Consider the following 23,634-nt stretch of genomic DNA (forward strand, 5'->3'; position numbering starts at 1 on the left):
TAAATACCAAAGCCAAATCTATAGCTTTTCTAACAAAATACTTTATGATAACAGTCCAAAAACTAGTAGCCCAAATTTATGCTATAGAAAAATATTAAATAAATATTGTAAATCACGAGAAACAAAAGTATATACAAATTAGTTAAAAATACATTGTTTGTCATTTTTTTCTGCAATATTTCACATGAATTTAAATGTATTATCTTTTTATATCTAAAGATGTTTGGTCCGTTTAATCAATCTGTTTAGTTAAAATGCATCAAAATATATTACCTATACTATAGAAATGAATAAAAATAGTAATTTATGACTATGATTTAGTTTTTGACCCCATAATGGCTACAAATCACTCACTTATGCTCAGCACTGTAAATAAATGTTATGCAAAGATGCATAAAATTAATTAATTGTACCAGTAAAGAATTTTATTGAGCAACAACAATACGTATTATTAAAAAGTTCTATTCATAAAAGAATTCTGAGGCAAATGCATCACTCTTCCCACAAAAAAAAAAACTGTTACAATGTTGATGTCTGAATATTAAACACTGAAACATTTCTTGAGCAAATCAGAATATTTCTGAATTATCCAGAAAAAATCAACAATAATGTATTATTAAGAAAATAATTATATATATATATATATATATATATATATATATATATATATATATATATATATATATATATATATATATATATATATATATATATATAGTGCTCAGCTTAATCAGCTTAATGAGCACACCCCATTTTGAAAATAAATATATTTTTATTCATTTTTCAGTGAATATAGGCAATGTATTTTGTTGCATTTAAACAAAACAGATTTATTTAACAAATATACTTATTAAAATGATATATTTTGTTACCAAACATATTTAGAAATAAAAAATACAAATAAAATAATAATACAATTAAATTCAAACAAAATATTGCAAAAAATATTTTACTTTTCTTGATTTTTTCTCTTTTTAAGATTAGTATTTAATATTTTTCCCTAACATATAAATTTGGGTGTACTAGTTTTAGGACCATTATCAAAAGTTATTTTGTAAGATAAGCTCCAGATTTGGGTTTAGTACTGACTAATCTAATATACTACTTATATATATAAATAAGTTAAATATTCCATGTGCATTAATGCTAGGAAACATTCCTATTAAAGAATACCCAGGAAAATTGCTCCTAAATTTGATTAGAAGACATTTCCTTCTGCATTCCTCAATAAACATGTTTCCTATCATTACAGAGAACAAATGAAATAAATGAATAACTTATATTACAGTCAGTGCATTCCTGAGAGAATTTTTGTATTCCTATGACTCACTTGTCGAGATATACAGAGGAAAGACCATAGACATGCTCCATCTTCTTCTGGGTGATGTCTATCTCAGAGCGCAGGACAGGGGCTGAACTGGACTGCTGAGATGTGGCCAGCACTGCTTCACTCTTCTCCACCACCTTGTCCAGGTCTTTCTTTATACCCTCCAACTCAGTCTGCACTTTCTATGGGTGGAAGCAGAATAGACAAGTACTACTCATGAAACAGTACACGGTATGTTATTGGGAGGTTACTTAAGATATATTACAGTATACTGTGATTTCGATATAAAATAAAAGCCAGGTTTACATTCTTATGTGAAGTGAATCTTTTTAAAATTCACAAAAGAAAAAACTAATATGATTAGATAGGTTTCCATCAAGTTTTTAGAGCCGCTGACTGGAGTATTGTTAACTTAGTAACCAACAATAAACAAGGCAAGCATAATGGAGTAACGTGCATGTGGTTTTCTACATCACAGTTTATTTGTAGTTTTCTCCTGTTATTTACATTAGGCCCAAAACTTCCTCAAACGACCATAAAAACAAATTTGCTAAAATTCAAAAAATCTAAATTTGGCATTTCCATTCCTTTTTCTTATGCAATTACCCCAAAACGCATATTAACACATGATGATGGAAAACCAAGCATCTGATATAGCTAATAATGGTGTAGATTCATGCTGTATAAAGTGTATTCAGTTAAAGGCATTCATTCATGGATGCTACACCTCGGGTGTGCATTAATGTCTAATAATTCAATGGACCAAAGTCAATTATTCCACATATACTACAATTACCAGTTCTGTATGTGCAGATGTTGTATTTCGAAACATTTGTCAGGTTTTTGTCCTCAAACTGCTCCTGTGTGTAGTACTAGTTTCTTACACATCTCATCCAAAGCTTTCAGTTTTTTTATTTTTGTTTTTAAACTGATTTCTTGACTGTTGTAGGCTTTAAAGTACCTAAAATCATTTGATGTAGTGAACTTCTAATGCTGAAAATTCAACTCATAGTTGAAATATAGTTTAATAGAACTAATAGTTTAACAAAGTGGCTTTTATTAGTCACTAACTCTTTGAAATAACAGAAAATGTATTGGCAGGTTTTTGTGCCGTAAAATATACAACACCAACTCATACAATATATCACTTTAAATTATTAAAAATGTCAAAAAGTCACTTTTTTCAAACTTTTCAAGGTTAGAAGTTGTTGGAAGAAAGATCAAGCGGGCATAATGCAATTCAAAAGCATAAATAATTGGGGGGGGGGGGGGGGGGATAATTCAAAACAAATCAAAATACGGAAAACTGCTAATTTACGCATATTTTTTTAAGTATGGAATTAGTTTAGCTGTGTGGTTCCCTGAAAACACTTGTACACCTTCGGATGTTTATCAGCCAATCAGAATCAAGCCTTGGAATAATGTATGGTTTGTGCAGACCTTCTGTTCAGTGGCTCTCTGTGTGCAGGCTTTGAGAGGCTCTTTATCCACCATCTGTCTGAGGCGATTGACAGTGCGGCTCTCACAGCCTTCCAGTCTCAGTCTCAGGTCCTTTATCTGGGTGATGTAACTCTTGCACACCGACTCATCCTGTTCCCCTGAGAAGTGAAAAATATTTAGCATTAAAAAAAGATCTAGAATTATTCCTTAATGACATATAAATGAAAACTATAAGGAATATTTTGCTTAAAAAGATTGAGTCAATGCTGTATCCACACTATGGGGAAAAAAATAAGGCTTAAAAATGATCTTTTTATTTTTTTACAATGTGCAGTGTTGGAGTGAATTAATTTGTGGAGTGGAGTCATTTTTGTTTTAGTCTATAAATTGAAAATAAAAATAAGCCTTTTTTTTAAGTGGACTACAATATTTTCCAAAACTGTATATGTCGGCACTTTAACTGCTATTAAATATCTAGAAGCATTTGCATTCAAGAAGTTGCTTAGAGAATATTTCAGACCTTAAATTCAAGTTTGTCAGTTCATTTTCACACTTTATAACTGCACTTTAAATGGCTATAAAAATTCTGCGCCTATCTGCATAGCTACTTTATTTATTTATTTATTTATTTTGTTGTTGTTTCTAATAATATAGCTGTCCAAAAATTCCAAGTAAAAATACCAGGAGTAAATGCATTCAAGATGATTGCACAAACCACTTCACACAGTCACAATTAGACAAGTGTACCTGTAAATCCATCAGGGGTGCTGTTTATAGTATACGTGGTATTAATATACATGTTAATAGATCAAAACACAAGAAAATAAGGGCTACAAATGGCACTTCTGTTTAGACCTGGTTTTTCAAGCCACCTCAACTTTATAATTTCTTTGTGATGAGAGACTATGATCGTGTATACGTATGCCTCTTTTCTGAACTTGTGATCCAAATTCAATGTTGTAACATAAGCTTGCACATTTTCCATTACAGCACATAAGAAGACATTAGAAAACGTTCTGCTCTGACAGCAAAACTACAATAAAATGCTACAAAAACTACAATAAATGCTGTGGGGTTGTCTTTAAAACAGGACTCGTTGGAGATGGCTAGTTTGGCTAGTGTACTTTAACAACACGTCTCATAAAGGTTGTGGTTTTTGAAATTATCTGATAATAAATCTAACAGTGAATTTGAAAGGAATTTGTTCAATTTGCATCAAGGGTGGATTGAAGATTGAATTTGTAATAATTCTGCAGAGATGCATTAGCTATCTGAGGTCAGTATTGTTATAAAGGCTCTCAGTTATGTGTACATGACCTCACACAAGTGGAAAAATGGAAAAACATGCTTAAAAATCAACACAAGTGAAGTCAATGCGGATTAGAGTAAAATGCACGGATAACACAAACCATGACAAACAAGTTTGCAGTTTGTTAATAACACAGCACTCTCTCATCTTTACCAGATGTACTGTCCTTTTGGATGAGTGCAGGTTCTGCAAAAATAAGTCTTGCAATCATAATGGGAACTTAAGGGAAGGCTTACTGAATCCTATTGCGTAAATTAACAAAGCTCCTCAAATTCCTACAGGTCATAATGTGTTACATCAAGCATGCAAAAGAATTTTGTATGCCTTAAAAGAGAGCTGTTTCTGGGCCCAAGACAGCTTAGACTGTGCAGTTTCATTCCCTTTGATGAATAGTGAAAGTGACGGACTGTTTCTGCGCGTCTAAACAAACTTGCCCCTCACCTTGTTCAACAGAGCGTAGCAGGTTATCATAGTGCTGAGTGGCTTTGTTGTAACTGTTTTCAGCCTGCATGCGATCATCAGCACCGAAGAGTCCTGAATCCTGACTGTCCCGAAGGAACGCCTGATAGTGCTGCTCCAGGTTCTTTAGGGTCAGCCGATACTCCTCCACTCTCAAAGTCTTAAACTACATCCAAACAGACAACAGAAGATGTCACTGAGCTATTATATATTTATGAATATGATTAAAAGTTTTACAATATTACTTATAAGAGCATTCATAAACTGAAAATGATTCATTAGATTTACCAAAAAGTGGTTAGTACTAGTTTGCAACCACTCACCTTAAAAAAATTTAGTAAACCATTTTTAGTGTACTATACCTTTATATGTAGTAAAATACCAGTGGTGGATGAAGTACACAAATTAGGCACTTAATGTAGAAGTATAAAGTTCTACTTTTCAATATTATTTGAGAACAAAAGTTCTTGATTTTTAATTTACTTAAGTAATAAAAGTAAAAGTTTGTACTGATCCATGTTTGTTTGGCAAGAAAGCTGAACCTCATTTAGATAAGTTTGTAAAATCAGTCAATCATTTACCGCAGACTCACTCTGAATGAATCATTTCAATTAGTGACTTGTGAATAAATGTCAGTCCAATTCACAATTATTAATTCAGTGCAATTTGCAAACTCATTTACCAAATTAACTAATGAAAGTCACCTTGTACACAAATTAAACAACTGCTTTGTCTCTGAGCAGGTGAACAACTTTTTACTCAGCTTCAATCAGGAAATATAATTAAGTCAAAAAGTACAACATTTGGTTTTGGAATGTAGTGATGTAAAAGTTTCATAACATAAAATAAACTTATTTTATTAATTTAATTAATTTATTTTATTTTATAAAATAAAGTAAAATAAAACAGGGTGGTGCAGTGGGTTGCATGTTTGCCTCACAGCAAGAAGGTCGCTGGTTCGAGCCCCAGCTGGGTCAGGTGGCATTTCTGTGTGGAGTTTGCAGGTTCTCCCTGTGTTGGCATGAGTTTGCTCCAGGTGCTCCGGTTTCCCCCACAAGTCCAAAGACATGTGGTATAGGTGAATTGGTTATGCTAAAAATGACCGTAATGTATGTGTGTGAGTGAGTGTGTATGGGTGTTTCCCAGTGATGGGTTGCAGCTGGAAGGGCATCCGCTGCATAAAACATGTGCTGGATAAATTGGCTGTTGATTCTGCTGTGGCGACCCCAGATTAATAAAGGGACTAAGCCATCAAGTAAATGAATGAATACAAATAAAATAAATTAAAATAAAATAAAATTAAAATAAATGTTTGGCACGAAAGTGCAGTGGGTAGCAAGAAGTAAATGAGAGTGTATGGGTGTTTCCCAGTGATGGGTTGCAGCTGGAAGGGTATCTGCTGCATAAAACATGTGCTGGATAAGCATAATAATAAGCAGTTCATTCCTTTGTGGCGACCCCTGATTAATAAAGGGACCAAGCCAAACAAAAAAAATTAATGAATAAATTAAAATCAAATAAAATTCTCAGAAAAATGAAATATGAAATATGATACATACTGTCCACTACTATTAAATACATAAAACATAAAGGGTTGAGGTTTTGCGCCACGCTGTTTAAATAGCAAATGCATTTGCGCTCATATGTGCGCCCATAGGCGTTCTGGTCTAAAAAGGAAGGCGTTCTGAGGCGCACTGCTGGCGCGTTGCTATTATGAGAAACTATAAAAGATTTTTCAATAGACCAGAACAAAGCCAGTCTAAAGTCAAGCGCAGAGTGCATTAATTATGCGCCTCACTTACACACTGCTTAATACACATAAGATTTAGAGCAATATGCAAATATCTTTACAAATGAAAAATCATTAACATATTAAGGATATATATATAGGATATAAATATAAAGGAATAAAATATTGCAAAACATTAGCAATTATTAGCAGTATTATTTATTATATTCATATTTATATTTGTTTTATTAAAAACAAGCTTAGATTTGCCCACCTGCAGGTTTCAAACCATATGGGGCACAGCATGTGTATTTGGATATAACTCAGGTTTTTGAACACACTTCGTTATTATTGTTCATTTATTCGTTTGCTGGAAATTAGAACTGAATTTAGAAATAGTTTTGAAACAAATCTTTGCGCTTAACAAACAAAATTAATTATTTATAGGCTAATTGATCTCTGTGCGTAAAGGTTTCCCTTTCCATTTTAAGTGTAAGTGTTTTTTTTTTATTGGAGAAAAAAAAAACACCTTTTAGAGACCCTAAATTTTGAGCAGTTTACATTTGACTTATTAGTGCATCCCCAGTTGTATTATTTTATTCCAAGACTTAAAAATAAATCTGACAACCAAAAAAGTGTCATGTGTGCTCATTACCATGATGAAATTCCAGGAGTTGATAAGCGTGATGTCTCTCATGAGGTACTGCCAGGACAGCAGACTCTTCATATCAACATGCAGTTTCTGCCACAGGACCATCAGCCTCTGCTGACTCCCATCCAAACTGAGGTTCAACAGAATCAAACACAAGAGAGTTTATTTTACAACATTCTGCTGACATAATTCGCAACCAACCCACACATCCCATCTCCCAGATGTCAAAGGCAAAGATAAAAGGAGGATGTGGAATTTGAATGTTCTGCCAACTCAGTGGTGGGCGATCAAATGAGGTTAGTTTTGTATCAGGCTGTACTGTATTACCCAGAGCTGACATCCACGGCTTCTTTATTGGTGGGAGGAACGATGAAACAGATGGATGGTACTACTGCTTCATTTCCACTGGAATCTCGCACTTTCCACTTGTATGGTTGGGAGTTGTTCACCAGGGCACATTCATCACCTTTGTGCACAGTAATCTGGGTCAAAAGGTAGAGGCATGTTAACACTAGAACTATAATTGATGGGGATACAACAACTTGGAAGATTGGAAATTGGGTTTAAAAACAACTAAATAGTAAGACAGTTGCAAGTTGTCTAAAGTGAAGTGCTTTGCAATGTATATAACATTATTGATATATGTTGGTACATATGTTACATACTTCTCCAAGGAACATGATTTTTACTTAATATTTAAATTATTTTTGGCACAACTGGAAAATCAATCAATCTGTACAATGAATTTTTGGTTATTACTTAAAATATACCTATGCAATACTGGTTTTGTGGTTCAGGGTAGGGCTGCTCGATTCTTGCTAAAATGAGAATAAATTTTTTTTGCTTAAAATAAAGATCACGATTTTCTCACGATTCCATAGATGTAAAGCAAAGGTTAATAATAGTAAGCTATTCTTATTGTTTTTTTCTTAAACATATGGTAAAACAACAATAATAATATTGAGCTGATGTGTAGGTCTACTGTTGGTTAAAATGATACATTTTGAATAGACTTTGAATGGTGGATTTGAACAGACATTATATTAGTCCAGGTCAGATGACATCAGAATAAAACTATTCAAAATTCTAATGTTGAACTATAATGTTTGAGACATATGCTTGCAATCTGTGATTGACAACAGTGTTACACCATTTTATTTCACTGGTAAAATGAAACATTTGTCATTATCAGATTCATTTCTTCACTTCTTGCATTATATAGGCGTACTTATACAAAACATTTATTCTAATGCACAACACTCTGTTCGCTATGAAAGAAACCACTTTCGGCTTCAATTTTACTCCTAAGGTTCAAACTGCCAAATGGTCGCTCTGTGCCACAAACTGTATGTTATTTACAACTTTATCACCTGTTGTTCACAGCCTATGCAAATTCTGTTGCACTAAAGTAGACATCATTCACAGGCGCATGCCCACCCTCTCTGTAGTAGCTGCTCACGGTCAGCTCACGTCACGTGTAATTTCACTGCCACAAATATATCATTAACATTACATTAAGACAGAAATAATATTTTTGGGTGAATTATACCTTATAAATACAGTATGTGAAACTTTTAACACCATTTGGAGATGTCCACGTTGCTGAGCAATGTATGTAAAACAACGTGGCTTGTGCGGCCGCCTTTGCTTCTCTCCTGAACTTGAAAATATGATTGACAGAATCGTAGAAATGCTGGATTAAGATCTAGGTCCTCTAGGTCTAGGGCAGGGGTCACCAACCCTGTTCCTGGAGAGCTACCGTCCTGCACATTTCAGTTGCAACCCTGACCAAACACACCTGTTTGTAATTATCAAGTGCTGCTTTAGGTACTATTAATTGGTTCAGGTGTGTTTGATCAGAGTTGGGACTGAATTTTGCAGGAAGGTAGCTCTCCAGGAACAGGGTTGGTGACCCCTGGTCTAGGGGGTCGAATCGAGATAGCGATATTTTTCCGATTAATCGTGCAGCTCTAGTCCAGGGTCACATATTATGTCAACATCTTCACAAAGTAATTCCATGAGTCATGAAAAGATTATTTTAGTCATGAACTATTGATGGTAACGTGACCCAGGATGCAACACCCACCTATGATATAAACCCACTTTTAGACTCACTATCACTGAGTGGCAATCACTCTATTTTAATTCCCACCTGGGATGCATCTTTTATCCATTAAAACTCATTACTACCAAAGTCCCTTTAAGGCAAGCCATTTCACTTGGCGGCTGCCTCTGGAGCAGTATGCTTAGATATTCTGTTTGAATGGGGAAACATCAAATTTTTTCAAAACAAATTATTTATTTGGAATCCCCAACAAAATTAAACAGCAACTGTCTCCTAAGTTTCATTTGTAAATGTTGGAATCACACAAAATCCACATTTTTTTTTAGGCAGCCAAATCTAACATGCTAAATATTATCATCCTCTGAATAATGCCTCGTCCGATTTTGCTGAACTTCTGAATTCATTTTTTAACTTAATCTTGATGGCCCAAAATGACAGCGACCTCTTTGTTTACAAGTTTGTGGGTGTTCGAGTAGTTGCTGTCATGTGATTTGTGCTTGACTGTACCTTGCGCTCATTTGATACAGATTACAAAACCAGAGAACATTATTCTTCAAATGTAGTTGGTTCATTTGAAAAACAGCTTTCTCATGTCTGTGAAGCAAGTATCTGATCCCAGAGGCTGACCCCAGAGGGTTCATAATAAACTGTTGTAAAACACATAGCTTAAATTCTATTCAATTTAAATTTATATGTTTAGCGCTTTCCACAATAATTATTGTTACAAAAAGGTGGACATTATTGCATTACAACCTAACTAATAACTTTTACTAATTAACTTGTAACAAATTACTTATGACTTTTAACAGTTAGTTATATATAAACATAGTTAACCTGCAGTTTTATAGTATATAGATGATGGATATATGTACATGTTCGATGAAGTGTTTTAAATGTATGTGTTGTCTTCAAAGTCCTCGAATATTTGGCTTCTTTCACCGTAATGACAGTTACATTTTTCCCCATTCAAAACATTCTATAGTCTTTGTTACTACTTTCTCAGTTGGTAAAAGTGCTTAATAGTGTTCCATTAAATAAAACAGATTTAGTCAGTATCTGGAAGACTTGGATATTTTATTGAAAATTTGTCACTTGAAAATATGACATTGGTCAGTTTTACACCATGACAGATCCAGTGTTAATTATGAAGTAGTTATAGTGATAGTGTAGCATTGTTAAAGTGAAAGGCTGATTGCTGTGAGTCTGCATACCAATCACATATGTATGCTAAATTGCTATGTTATCCAAGGGTCAGCATGATCGCACATGTGACCATACACTCATTTTTTAAGGACTTTGACATCAGAAGAAAGTAGGTTCAAAAGTTTGTTTGAGCATTCTTTATTATACCCCGCAGAGTAATTAAATTTATTTTATGAGCCATGTACATGAGAAAACAAGCAATCGAGTGTCTCTCTGCTTTACCTCCATTTGTTTGAAGTCACAAACAGCCTGGACGGGTAATTTTCCTTTGATGGGTTGAGCAGGGTTTCTCGGTTTCAGCTGGATAATGGTCTTGGCCCTGCGGTTCAGACCTTCCAAGTGTGTCTTGAATTCGTTTAGTTGTTCTTTTTCCTCCTGAAATTAAGAGAAAAACTTTGATTATATACAAGTCACAGATAAAAAGGGGTTTTAAGTATCAAAATAATATTGTATATTAGAGCTAATTTTATTTTATTTTATTTTTTTCTGATGGATACATTTTTACTATAGTTTACAGAAGACACCTACAAAGATGTGATTCAGTATGTAAAACTCCTATCAGGCATATTTAGAATAATGCACAAAAAATACTTATTTTAAGACTCGAAAAAGCTAATCAACCTTCACTTTTTTATATTTTTGCAGCATTCATCCAACCAGTAAGTTTCTCCCATATGTCAGAAATCCTTTTAAATTCAGAAATCTTTTAAAATTTAAATAAATTGAAATTGAATCATCACACTTTTATAATATGTATATGTAACCCTGGCAGTCCTACACCGCCCAACCCGCTCCAAGCTGGGATCGAATCAGCAATCTTCCGCATGGGAGTCGGTTGCTTTAACAAGGGGGCTAAAGACCATGGCCTCTAGTGTCTGTCGCTAGAGCACTTTTAGTGGTCAGAGGAGTGAGGTTTACCTGCACAGCCCCTACAAGCTGGCATTCGTTACATATAAAAAAAAAGTACTTAATTATTTATGCTGAATGATGACAAATACATTTTATCCATATTTTGCCGTAATATAATTTTTTAAATGAAAGCTGTTTAAAACATTTAAGTAAACAAATTACTTTCATTCAATAGCGTAATCCTTTTACACTTTGGTGATTTTAAACAAACACCATGACATAGAAGGATCTGTGGTCTAATGAAAGTCTTTCAGAAAATGTATGGTTAAAAAAAAAGATTAATACAATCATCCCTATATTTAAAAAGTAGCGTAATTTTGTGTTCAACAGTTTAATTTTCATTGAATATGTTACCCTGTCTATAGTACATTTGGTTATAATGAAAGATTTATGGTTTATAAAAATGTAATCTATTATATTTCTATTTCTGAATGCAATTAAATAATAAAAAATGAAAAAAAAGTTTTATGAATTTAAAGTGATGCTATTTGCTACTTTAGAAATTTAATTGAGTCGATTTTAGACTTTATACTGGCCAATTTAGATCAAAGTCAAGTCAAAGTCAAAGTCAGCTTTATTGTCAATTCAGCCACATGTACAAGACATACAGAGAATCGAAATTGCGTTACTCTCAGACCCAAGGTGCTTAACATTAATATAAAATATATATATAAAAAATAGTAGAGTTTAAGAAAAAAAGAAAATTTACAGTATATACATTGCACATAAATGTGGTCTAAAAAATATACATATGTAATAAAAATTGTAAACAAATGAAAAAGAAGTATGTGTGTTTTAATTGGGCTTGTTTTTAATATATTTGAGATCTAAAAATCACTTAAAGGTAATATTTAAAAAGACTCATATTACACTCACCACTGCATCCTGTAGCAGATCCTCTAGCCGCGTGACCGTAATGGAGCGATCACACACATACTTCTTTTTCATTGTATCCTCCATCTTCTTCATCCTGTCTTCAGCCTCTTTGACATCTGAGAAGAACTGTATAACAGAAGGTTTAGATTTTAAATTAAATAAAAAATTTGATTTCTGCTAAAATAGAAGCATATGGTTTTGCTAAACGGTGTGTAAATTTTATATATTTTTAATTATGTATAATTTTTCAGTTTAGTTTAGGTTTTCAGTGTTTTGAGTGGATTCTGACCTACAGTAACAATGTAAAAATGAATTTCACCAAACAATAACAAGATTGAATCCCTGAATCAATAAATTAAAGATCTAGACAGAACATGCTTACTGTTTAACTTCCATCTGTGATCTTCTATTCAAATACACACAATAAGACTCATTTTAATTTATTTCTGGTTTTCTGTATGTTTTGTACCTGGAAGTAAGCAGTGTTTTCCTTCAGGTGAGTCTCAATGCAGCAGCACAGCTGAAGGATCCAGCTCCACTGAGTCTGCAGAGCTGCAGTGAAAGCCTACAGAGAAACAAGTTACATGTTTTAAGAATAATAAACACCACACCTTCTAAATGCATAAACACGCACCAGACAGTGCATCGTGTAATTTTCACATGAGAAAAGTGTTTTAAAAACGCTCATTTCCCGCTGACATTTGAATGCTAGCGAGCACATTCTTAAACAGCACTGATTTGAGACACTGAAGCATTTCAAAGTCACATCGATCAGCTGGTTTGTCTATAAGATGACATACGAGCGATCCACTAATGAATCACAGCTTTAAAATGTTCCAGTGTCTCTGCATCTGTGGTTAGAGTCAGTAAACTGCTGTGAGTTTGGTGAAATGATGAGCTTCACGGCCAGTCACAGTCATTTCTGTTGAGCAAGTGAACACAACGGCAAATCAGCTGTGTTAAAAACGTGCTCAATAATGTCCAAATGTCTGCAGGAAATGGACGTTTTTAAAACTTCAGTATTGATTGGTTCCATATTCCAGTATCTTGCAACCCTAGTCTAAACCAAAAGCGCCATTGACTTAATTCTTTCTGCATGAACAAGCTGTGCAGGGGTATGCTGTTACATTTTTGGCAGGCAGGTAGGACAGCCTATCGTAATGTTCAAACCAAACTTTTTGATTTACTATTCTCAATTTTTCCTAATCCTACATCTTCTACGGATTTTAAAATACTCATACATTGTGACCACTTCATTTAATGATTGCTATCAGGATGTGAAGAAACTTTCAAGCAGCATAATAAAATTGTTCCTGAAAACCTATCTAATAAAACAATTAAATGTAAAATGTGGTACCTCAATGGTCTTCCTGGCAGGATGGCCGTCTTTCAAAAGTTTATCTCCAGTCATCTGGACGTTGTTCACTCTCTTCTCTCTCTGTTCAAGGTCTCGCATCAGACCCTGCAATGCAACACGAGAGCATCTACTGTTAGTGTGAAGATTCAACACTATCTAGGATCTAGATCTTTGTGTAGGTGGAATCAGCGCACTGTCAGAAATTAAGGTACAAGTACAACAGCTGTCACTAGGGCAGTACCTTTTCAAAAGGTTCACATTTTTACCTTACGGGTCCATATTGGTACCTCAAAGGTACATGTTGGTACTTAAAATTTTCAAAAGGTACACTTTTGAAATTTTCTCTTGATACTAATATGTACCTTTGGGGTCCCAATATGGACCCTTAAGGTAAAAATGTGAAAGGTAGAGATTTGGCTACTGAGAATGCGAGAGTGAATGAACGTGACCACATGCAGTGCTGCAGTACTGTGCAGCACAGCACAAAAGGGTCTAACATTAGAAAGACATCACCAGCAGGGGGAAGTTATGTAACATAATGAACATACTGAACTGATATACTGTAGCAACCAGAGCATGTGAGCGAAGCTAATCAGTGCTTCGCTAAGCATTCAGCTCCAAAGCAAGGGATCCGTTAACATTCCACTCATCCTCACCAGTAAACCAATACTGCTCAGATCCTGCTCCGACATAAAATTTCTTTAGTAGGCTAACTCAATTTTTTTTATGTCTAAAAAGTCTTAAATAACTCTCTGAAATTAAAGCATGTTGATAAAATAAGTTTCTGTTTAAAGCAGCATACTTTCTTGTGTTTTTTTCTTTCAGTGCAGTTTTTTTTATAATATTTCAATATGCCTAAGTGATCAACTTTGTATTTTGTAGCCTATTTATTTAGGCAGTTGTGTGTGTTATCTTATATTATAGTTTAACTGACGGTTAGCCTATTTTAAACTATGGAGCTCTGAACATAATTCAAATTACAAATTTGCTTCCACGACCACGTCTCATTAATACATAACCTTGTTTTTAATTAATGTTATACTTTATTAATTATGAAATCAAATAATTCCATCCTAGATTAGTCCTACTAAATCTATGAGACAAAGGAATTAACTTACAAATTAATTCATGGCATTTAAGCCTGCACAAAAGAACACATACGTGCCCCAGTGGCAGCTTTTCTGCCTTAATTTCTGAGAGTGCGGTGATGCTCTTACAGAATAGTTGTCCTTCTTGGCAGTCATGTTAGAGTTTCTGTCGCTCCAATCGTAGTTCACTTCCTCCTCTTCTTTCTCGTTCAGCCACATCAGCTCTTTTGTGGCAGCAACAACAAAAGCATGCAGCTGATCTAGACTCCGCAGACGAGTCTTAGACGAGGTCTGTGGGGAAAAAACAAGAACAAAAGTTAGTTCTTTTTCATTAGGCTTTGTGTGACTCAGTGTGTATTAGTTGTATATTAAAGATTGTACCAATAGTTTGGCGTATTGAAGGTCCAGTTTGCCCAAGTATTCTCGATAGGCTCCTTTACTGACTGGAGTCAACTGATTCTGAGAGGAGAGAAATAAGATGTAGATGCTATTTGATCATATAATACTCAGTGCAGTCAGAGAAAGTCTGAGCATTAAATCATTTGAAACTAAGATTATTCAATTAGCTCTGCTCTTTCTTTATCATCATGACTTCGTCTCCTGCTTCTTGTCCTCTCTGGCTTTCCCAGTCAACATCTATATTGATAGGAGACTGTTAATTTAGTTGAATACTGGTTAACAGGTTTGGGTATTGGAAACTCTGCTGACTTATTGTCCAGATATCTGGGGCCTCATGTACGAAGACTTGCGTGGAAATCTTACTAAAACATTGCGTACGCACAAAGCTGTAAATGTGCGTACGCAGAAAAAATTTCAGATGTATGAAACACTGCGTACGCCGAATCTCACGCATATTCTTTTGTACATCTGAATGAACGTGAAACTGAGCGCAACATGCACGAGCACAAAACCCCTCCCTGCCTCCTCCCCCGTATGAATATGCTAATGACTATGCTAATGGAAAAACCCAACGAAAAAGCAATGGCAAAAGCAAGCAAAAAGAGAAACTTTGAACAGAATGTGAATTGGAGGTGCTTTCAGAGGTAGACCGGAGAAAAGCGGTGTTATTTGCAAGTTTGTTCTCCGGAATTAACAATAAAAGAAATAAATAGAGCGGGAGAGTTTAGCTGATGCGGTTAACACAGTTGGGTCTGAACATCGCACTGAGTGCATTGAAAAAAGAAATATTGTGGTTTATATCTGTAAAATGTTGCAGGATGGTTAACAGTCTCAGTGGCGCTACTCGTAAGACCCATGTGAACAGGAATTGATACGTTCGAGCATGAACTCGTCTCGAATCCAGCGTCTGATGAACTCTTTCTTGTTTTTTTCCCCCGCTACATATCAGATTTTGTCAACTATTTATCACGAGAAAGACAAGTAGGAATCATTAATAAGTTCATATCAATAAGCATCATATTTTATTTGCACATTTATTGAATGGAAATGTTTCTGATTCACGCATGCAAATTCATCTTCAGATAGGTATGTAAGATTTCCATACCATACAGTTGACCAGCTAAACATTAAAGCACAATTTGCAGCGGTCGCCTGTTTTCCCAATGTAATCTGAGCGATCTACTGCACGCACATTGCTATAAAGACACTATCTGAAGATGAATTTGCAAGCGTGAATCAGAAACATTTCCATTCAATAAATGTGCAAATAAAATATGATGCACAAACTTATTAATGATTCCTACTAGTCTTTCTCGTGATAAATAGTAGGCAAAATCTGATATGTAGCGGGGGGAAAAAAGAAGAAAGAGTTCATCAGACGCTGGATTCGAGCCGAGTTCATGCTCGAACGTGTCAAAACATGTTCACATGTGTCTTACGAGCGCGCCACTGAGACTGTTCAGAGTGCTGTAACATTTTACAGATATAATAATATTGAATGGAAATGTTTCTGATTCACGCATGCAAATTCATCTTCAGATAGTGTCTTTATAGCAATGTGCGTGCAGTAGATAGCTCAGATTACATTGGGAAAACAGGTGACCGCTGCAAATTGTGCTTTAATGTTTAGCTGGTCAACTGTATGGTATGGAAACCTTATATAACTTACCTGCTGAACCCGTCTCATACAGCTGCCATTGCAAGGCTCAGACACTTTGTAGAGAGCAATTTAACACAACTGCCTCTAGGAGTCGCCAATGGAAATAAAACAGACACGCACAAAAAATGTGCGTACGCCTGCCAGAAAGCTGCCGTGAAGTTGCGCACATTCCCACGTTCAGTTCATTGTTAGTAAATCCAAACGTGAGCGATTCTGAGCGTGAAACCTGGCGTACGCAAAGTTTTTGTGCGTACGCAGCGTTGATACATGAGGCCCCTGGAGAAACTGACATTTTCTGACAAGATCTGGCGTGGAGATAGTGATCTAACACATTAATCAATAATGGTATGATTGAATTGCTGAAATTTAATATGGCTCAAAACCCATGATTTTATTCATATGTTTTATTAAGAACAGTATTCTTAGTACTCAAGGATAGTGGTGTAGCCAGCAATCATTGGCCTAATGCATGAAAATTATAGAGCACCCCCCAACCCCCTCTGCAACAGAAAAGTGAAAGGCCTTTATGGGCTTAACACTGCCCGGCTCAGGGCCCTCTTATATGCCAGGGCCCTATTGAAATCTGTTTCACAACCCCCAGTAGCAACACCCCTGCTCAAGTTCACAAGATGCTCTACAAGTGTTTGAGCCAATACAATTTTCTTTCTTTTTTTTTTTTAAAAGAGATAAATCATTTTATTTAGCAAGGAACATTAAATTCATTCATTAATTTATTTTCTTTTCAGCTTAATCCCTTTATTAATCTGGGGTCGCCACAGCGGAATGAACCGCCAACTTATCCAGCATATGTTTTTACACTGCGAATGCCCTTCCAGTTGCAACCCATCTCTGGGAAAGGAACATTAAATTGGACACTTTAAATAAAGACAAGCATAATGTTACACAAATATTTATATTTCATACAAATTTAAATAGAAACATTCATTCAAACTCTATTCAGCACTTAATCTTGAAAAAAATTATCAAACTTTCCAAAAGAAAACCTCTTTAATCTGAATGGTATAGTAAATAAAGTCAATATTGTTTTTATGTTTATGTGTGGATACAATTAGGTTATTTACAGTTTTAAGTTTAGATGTTTTTTTATGACTGGGGTATATACAGTCAGAATTAGTCAGAATTATTAGCGCCCCCTTTGAATTTTTTTCCAAATGATGTTTAACAGATCAAGGAAATGTTCACAGTATGTCTGATAATATTTTATCTTCTGGAGAAAGTCTTATTTGTTTTATTTCAGCTAGAACAAAAGCAGTTTTTAATTTTTTTAACCCCATTTTAACATCAAAATTATTATTCCTTTAAGCTATATTTTTTCTCAATAATCTACAGAACAAACCATTATTATACAATAACTTGCCTAATTACCCTAACCTGCCTAGTTAACCTAATTAGGCTAACTAAGCCTTTAAATATCACTTTAAGCTGTACAAAAGCGTCTTGAAAAATATTTAGAAAAATATTATTTACTGTCATTATACAGTAGCAAAGAGAAAATAAATCAGTTATTATAAATGAGTTATTAAAACTATTATGTTTAGAAATGTGTTGAAAATTTTTTTCTGTTAAACAGAAATTGGGGAAAAAATAAACAGGGTGGGCTAATAATAAAACTTCAGCTGTATTTGGCATATTGAATGTTAAAGTGTATTCAGCTTAAAAAGCTATTTAAATACTTATGTTTGTTAATTAGGTTTACTTTGGCAAGATAAGTTGTTTAAGCAAGGCAAAGGTTTGTTCTGTGGCCAATGGAAATAAAAAAAATAACAAATCTTATGGGGCTAATAATACTTACCTCATTTTTTATACATATTAAAATGAAAAACCTTCTACAGAAGAAAAAATATAATAGAGAATACAGTGAAAAAATCCTTTCTCTGTTAAATGTCACCTAATATGTTTGAAAAATAATTAAAATACCACAAGAGGGGTAAGAATTAAAAATTGTTATAATGATACAAAGACATGCAAACTATGACTTCCTTTACCTCATCAGCCCGTGCGCGATCAATCTTATATTTGAATTCCTCGATGGACTGATGTAGGCCGCGATGGCTGCCGAGCTGGGACTCCACCGAGGGCAGATCTTCACCCCACTCTGCTCCTTCAATGCGCCTCTGGTTCTCCTCCACCCAGGAGAGCAGGTCCTGAATGTACTTGAGAGTGACCTCATCCAGATCAGGTCTGACTCGCTGAGGAGACTGCTGTAATGTCTGGACGTGGGAGATCTGGGTCATGGGCACCTGGGTCATGGGCACCTGTGACAACGTCACGCCTGACTTCAGACGCAGATTAAACTCACTGCGCAGGTTAACCAGACGCTCATGGAGGCGGTACACTCTGAAAGAACAAAGAGAGAACTGCATTATAATAGGGTTAGGGTTAGGAAAATCAGAAAATCAGTTTTTCAAATCAAGGCAAGAATATTATAAGTCAGACTATTACAGAAAAAGAAAATTAGAAACACAAAGTTGTTAAAAAACTTTATGAAATTAATTTAGTAATGAATTAATGTATAAATAAAGCAGTTTACTAGACATTTTAGCAGATTTATTGCTTCAGTACAGCTTTATAAAAAAGTGGATCTTCTGAGATGACTGACATAAATACAGAATTAAAAAATGAAATTAATGAATAAATTAATTAATATTTAAATATGTAGATATTTAAATTATTTAAGGATTTTTATTGCTATTAGGAATGCGCCGATATGGATTTCTTGGCTGATATCCATAACCAATAACTTTTACGATTTGGAGGCCGATAACCAATTTACTACAGCCAATATTTATAAACATTTCAAAATGTTATATTTTTATACAGTAAACAAGTAATTTTATTTAAAAAATCTTTATAAAAGTTTGAACTGATCTTATTAAAAAAGTAATAGTTTCAAAATTGCAAGGTGATTAAATAAACCTATATTCATGATTTTACATAAATTAGCATGCCAAAAATAAATGATTTCATTTTCTTTGCATAGCAAATTAACAAGCAACATGATTGTTGCATAAGACAAGTCTAAACAAGTTCGACCCACGCATGCGCGAGGCAGGCAGTTCTGTACAATTACGTAACGTATCGGCTTAAATATATCTGCCTAATTTTGATACAGGATCGATTACGATAAAATTAAAAATAGCATTTATTTGCTGATAACGATATGACCGCTGATATATCGGGCATCCCTAATTGCTATTTTATTAACTTGATATTTTCTATATTGAACCTTTCTCATTTTTTATTATTTTTTTTGTATTATCAAGGCATTAAGAAATTAGTAGTAGAAACTTCAGTAACACTTCATAATAACTACATACTATGAATCATTTATTAAGCATTAGCAAATAGTGAATTCATTGTTCGTTAAGCATTAACATTAATAGACGCTAGTAAGCAGTTTACAACTGCAGATAAAAATGCTCTGTTCTTGACTTGGAAGCACATTTATAATGTGCTTAATGATTGTATTTTCATACTTTGTTGATTATTAATTTGTTCATTACTAAAGTATTGCAATATTTACAAATTTAATAAAATTTCTAGTATAACAGTACTTACTAGCCGAGAAAAAATGGCACTTTTTAAGTCTGAAAAGAATTTATTTATTTACAGATTGAAAAATATTCAAGTGACAGAAAAAAATGCAGTAGTACTAAAATTCTAAAAGAATATATAGTAATGATTCATTTTTTCCCCAAAAAATCAATAATTCAGATTCTAAAAAACAAAACAAAAAATTTATAAAATAAACCAAAACCAAGAAACAAACAAACAAATTAAATCAATAAATGAATAAGAAACTAAACAAAGTTATAAATGAGTGATTGAATGAATGATATTAGAAATCAAATCTTTTTTTTATTATTATTATTGTAATTGCTATTTAATGTGGCTTATGATCTATGTTTTCCATTTAATGCTATAAAGAGCTCTACAGAAAAACTTCTAGAAAAATATCTAAAAAGATTTAACTTGGAAATTTTAAATATTTTCCTATTGACAGGATAAATGTAAAAAAAAATGTTGTTGTTAAAAACAAATAAACAAACAAATAAATAAACAAAAGTACAACAATCATATTATATATAAGATTTAATTGACACCAAATTTCTTGATAGTAATACTAAAATCATCCTACTGACCGCCTGTACATCTGTTCTGCCTGTAGATGGCGCCCATCTTTCAGTAATTGCACATCATTAAACAGGTAACGGATCATGTTTTCAGCCTTGTTCAGATCTGTCTCAATGTCAGACGCGTGCTGGATAGGCTTTCCTGCGCTCAGCAGACGGATGTCCTGCAACACAAAAGAAGCAACCACAATGCTGTCGGCTTTCTTTTAACTCCATAAAAACAAAACAAAAAAAGCTTCAAATCTCACCGTTTGTAACAGTGTTTCCACCTGGTTGAGCTGTTCCTCACACACGCCTGACTCCATTTGTACTTTACTGACTATTCTCTGCAGACGCTCCAACCTGAACAAGAAACACACACACACAAACACACATAATTCACATGAATTAAAACAGCCCTGAAATCTTTAGAAGATAATGTCTGGACAAATATACATTACTTAAATTTTAACCTAGGCATTCAACATGCAAAAAAAAAAAGTCAATCGAATCACTCACACCCTCCTCTCACGGAGCAGATACTCCAGTCCATGGCTGTCATTCATAAATGCCATGATTAATAATCCTACTAACACTAAATCCAAGACCAGAGAGTTTTAATTTTCCCACAGCGGAGGCTCACAGAATGGGCTGCTGATGACAAGAAGTGCTGCTGGAACTGATCAGACGCATAAAAACTGTACAGAGCAGAGGCCAGCCTGTCTTGTGACAAACCTTTATTAAAGTGATGCCTTGTTTGCTTGTTCAAAATGCTGTTTAATAACATTTATTTTGTCATGGTAACAGCTGGAATCTGTAATGAGTATTCTGTAAGAAAAACGCATGCACAAAGAACTAAAGGGAAAATGTTTATTATAGAAATAGATTGGCTAAAATGCAACTTCCGTCATCCTTCAAATTGTTATAAAGAAAATCATTTGTTTTACGAACACAAAATAATATACAAATAATATATACAGTTGAAGTCAGAATTAGTAGCCCCCTGTTTATTTTTTCAACCAATTTCTGTTTAACAGAAAGAAGATTTTGTTCTAAACATAATAGTTTTAATAACTCATTTCTAATAACTGATTATTTTATCTTTGCCATGCTGACAGTAAATAATACTTTACCAGATATTTTTCAAGACACTTCTATACAGCTTAAAGTGACATTTAAAGGCTTAACAAGGTTAAATAGGTTAACTAGGCAGGTTAGGGTAATTAGGCAAGTTATTGTATAATGATGGTTTGTTCAGTAGACTATCGAAAAAATATATAGCTTAAAGGGGCTAAAATGTTGTCCTTAAAATGGAGTTAAAATTTTTTTTAACTACTTTTATTCTAGCCAAAATAAAACAAATCAGACTTTCTCCAGAAAAAAAAAAAAAAAAAAATATATATATATATATATATATATATATATATTTCCTTGCCCTGTTAAACATCATTTGGGAAGAATGAAAGAAAAAAAAAATTAAAGGGGGGCTAATAATTCTGATTTCAACTGTATACATAATAATTACCCCAAACTGAACTGTTCCCAAATAAAAGTAATAATATAAATCATAAATCATACATGAATTAGATTATAATACGAAGTGATCAACATTTTTTTGATCTCTTTACAAATATTTTGAAGCGTTCGATTTGTGGGTGAACAGACAGAAATCTTTGTGAGTGAATAGAGGGACAGAAATCAATATGTGTTGCAAACATTAATAAAATTATTCTAGAACAACATGAAGGTAAATAAATAATGTCAGATTTTAAATTTAGGGCTAAACTAACATAAAAAAACTGATTATTATCAATTAATATGCTTTAGGTTTCTTTATACAGTAAAATGCAATTCTTTGTAATTAGTTGAGTTTATTCAACTGGATGATTGTCCGCTGTAAAAAATGGTAAAATATCTTGAGTCAACTTTTTTAAGTCCCGCAGCCTAGTATTTGTTGTTGTGGTCTCCTGTTAAAATAATTTCCCACTTAAGTACAATTAACTTATTTTAAAAAGAGTAGGTAATAAATTTGCTCAAGTTGTCAACTGGGAAAAATGTTGTAACCTGAATCAATGTGCCATTTAAACAGAAGCAAATTTGTTACTTCCATTTATTGAGTATTTACTAAGCAAGTTGCTGTCCACCCTAACTGTCAATTGAAAAAAAAAGCACGGTACTAACATATTTACAAATAAAAACACACATTTCAACAAGTGCTGTGTATACAATTAAACAAAGAATTCTTCCGGAACCCATTAGAAGTCAATACATTAAATTCTTACCGTTCAAACTCAGAGCGCAACAGTTTCTCTCGCTCCAGAATGGCCACATGCAGACGGCCCCACTCCTTCTCGACATCAATGGGATGGTAATTGGGGGGAACTTTGACCTGACCTGCCTGCACAGCACCCTGGTGCCAAACAAAACCCATTCATAGAGTCAAATCTCTGTGTCATTTGCAAGTGACATGTCAAAAATTATTGGCTCTACATACTCTCATAAAAGAAAATTTTGTTGGCAATCTTACCTCAAATGACTTGTAAATAAGCTTGGAGCGATTTTTGTCAGTCTCCTTAGCTGGTAGTTCAGTTTCCTTGAACTTCAGAAACTGGCGCCAAAGGACCTACAACAGAATAAGAAAGGGGAATTTTTGACAATTTATTAGTTTATAGCTTTTAAATAGTTTTCAAAAGTTTGTATTTATGGCCACAAATTTTACAACACATCCAGGTATAAAGATTATAAACGTCAATGATTTTACCTTAACATAATTTTACATGTTAATTTGCACATGCATCATTATTATTGCCAAGAATCTTGGGACTAACCTCGATCTCCTCATAGCTGGAGGGAAACTTGCGTTCCTCAAACACAATAACATGATGTCTGATCCACTGCAGTAACATGGTCACCAGCTCATAATATTCCTGCCAGCGCAACTCCAACTCCTGTGCACAACATAAAAATGTAATGAAAATGCCAGTAATTGCAATACGAATTGGCCATGACACTATACATTTGTATTCAG

At 34.0% G+C, this 23,634-nt stretch overlaps 1 protein-coding gene across 43 annotated transcripts in view; it reads right to left on the reverse strand.

Annotated features, from left to right (window-relative positions):
* Positions 1-23,634, reverse strand: part of pleca (plectin a) — a 213,972-nt gene that overhangs the window by 19,543 nt on the left and 170,795 nt on the right. For 23 of the 43 annotated variants that reach the window (XM_087294752.1, XM_087294751.1, XM_087294779.1 and 20 more), the window contains 18 exons: positions 23,435-23,554; positions 23,134-23,229; positions 22,889-23,016; positions 20,876-20,969; positions 20,637-20,791; positions 18,480-18,831; positions 14,796-14,873; positions 14,544-14,705; positions 13,327-13,431; positions 12,439-12,534; positions 11,970-12,095; positions 10,407-10,559; positions 7,244-7,398; positions 6,920-7,046; positions 4,518-4,701; positions 4,230-4,262; positions 2,768-2,925; positions 1,331-1,509 (listed from right to left, as the gene is read on the reverse strand). In XM_087294752.1, coding sequence (XP_087150878.1) covers positions 1,331-1,509; positions 2,768-2,925; positions 4,230-4,262; positions 4,518-4,701; positions 6,920-7,046; positions 7,244-7,398; positions 10,407-10,559; positions 11,970-12,095; positions 12,439-12,534; positions 13,327-13,431; positions 14,544-14,705; positions 14,796-14,873; positions 18,480-18,831; positions 20,637-20,791; positions 20,876-20,969; positions 22,889-23,016; positions 23,134-23,229; positions 23,435-23,554 — 2,501 coding nt within the window. The remainder of the gene's footprint in view (positions 1-1,330; positions 1,510-2,767; positions 2,926-4,229; positions 4,263-4,517; positions 4,702-6,919; positions 7,047-7,243; positions 7,399-10,406; positions 10,560-11,969; positions 12,096-12,438; positions 12,535-13,326; positions 13,432-14,543; positions 14,706-14,795; positions 14,874-18,479; positions 18,832-20,636; positions 20,792-20,875; positions 20,970-22,888; positions 23,017-23,133; positions 23,230-23,434; positions 23,555-23,634) is intronic. The other 20 variants (NM_001430891.1, XM_087294777.1, XM_087294753.1 and 17 more) reach the window with 1 other exon arrangement.

The sequence above is a fragment of the Danio rerio genome, chromosome 19 (genome assembly GCF_052040795.2).
Source record: "Danio rerio strain M-AB ecotype USA chromosome 19, GRCz13ab, whole genome shotgun sequence".
In the NCBI taxonomy this organism is placed as follows: Eukaryota; Metazoa; Chordata; class Actinopteri; order Cypriniformes; family Danionidae; genus Danio; species Danio rerio.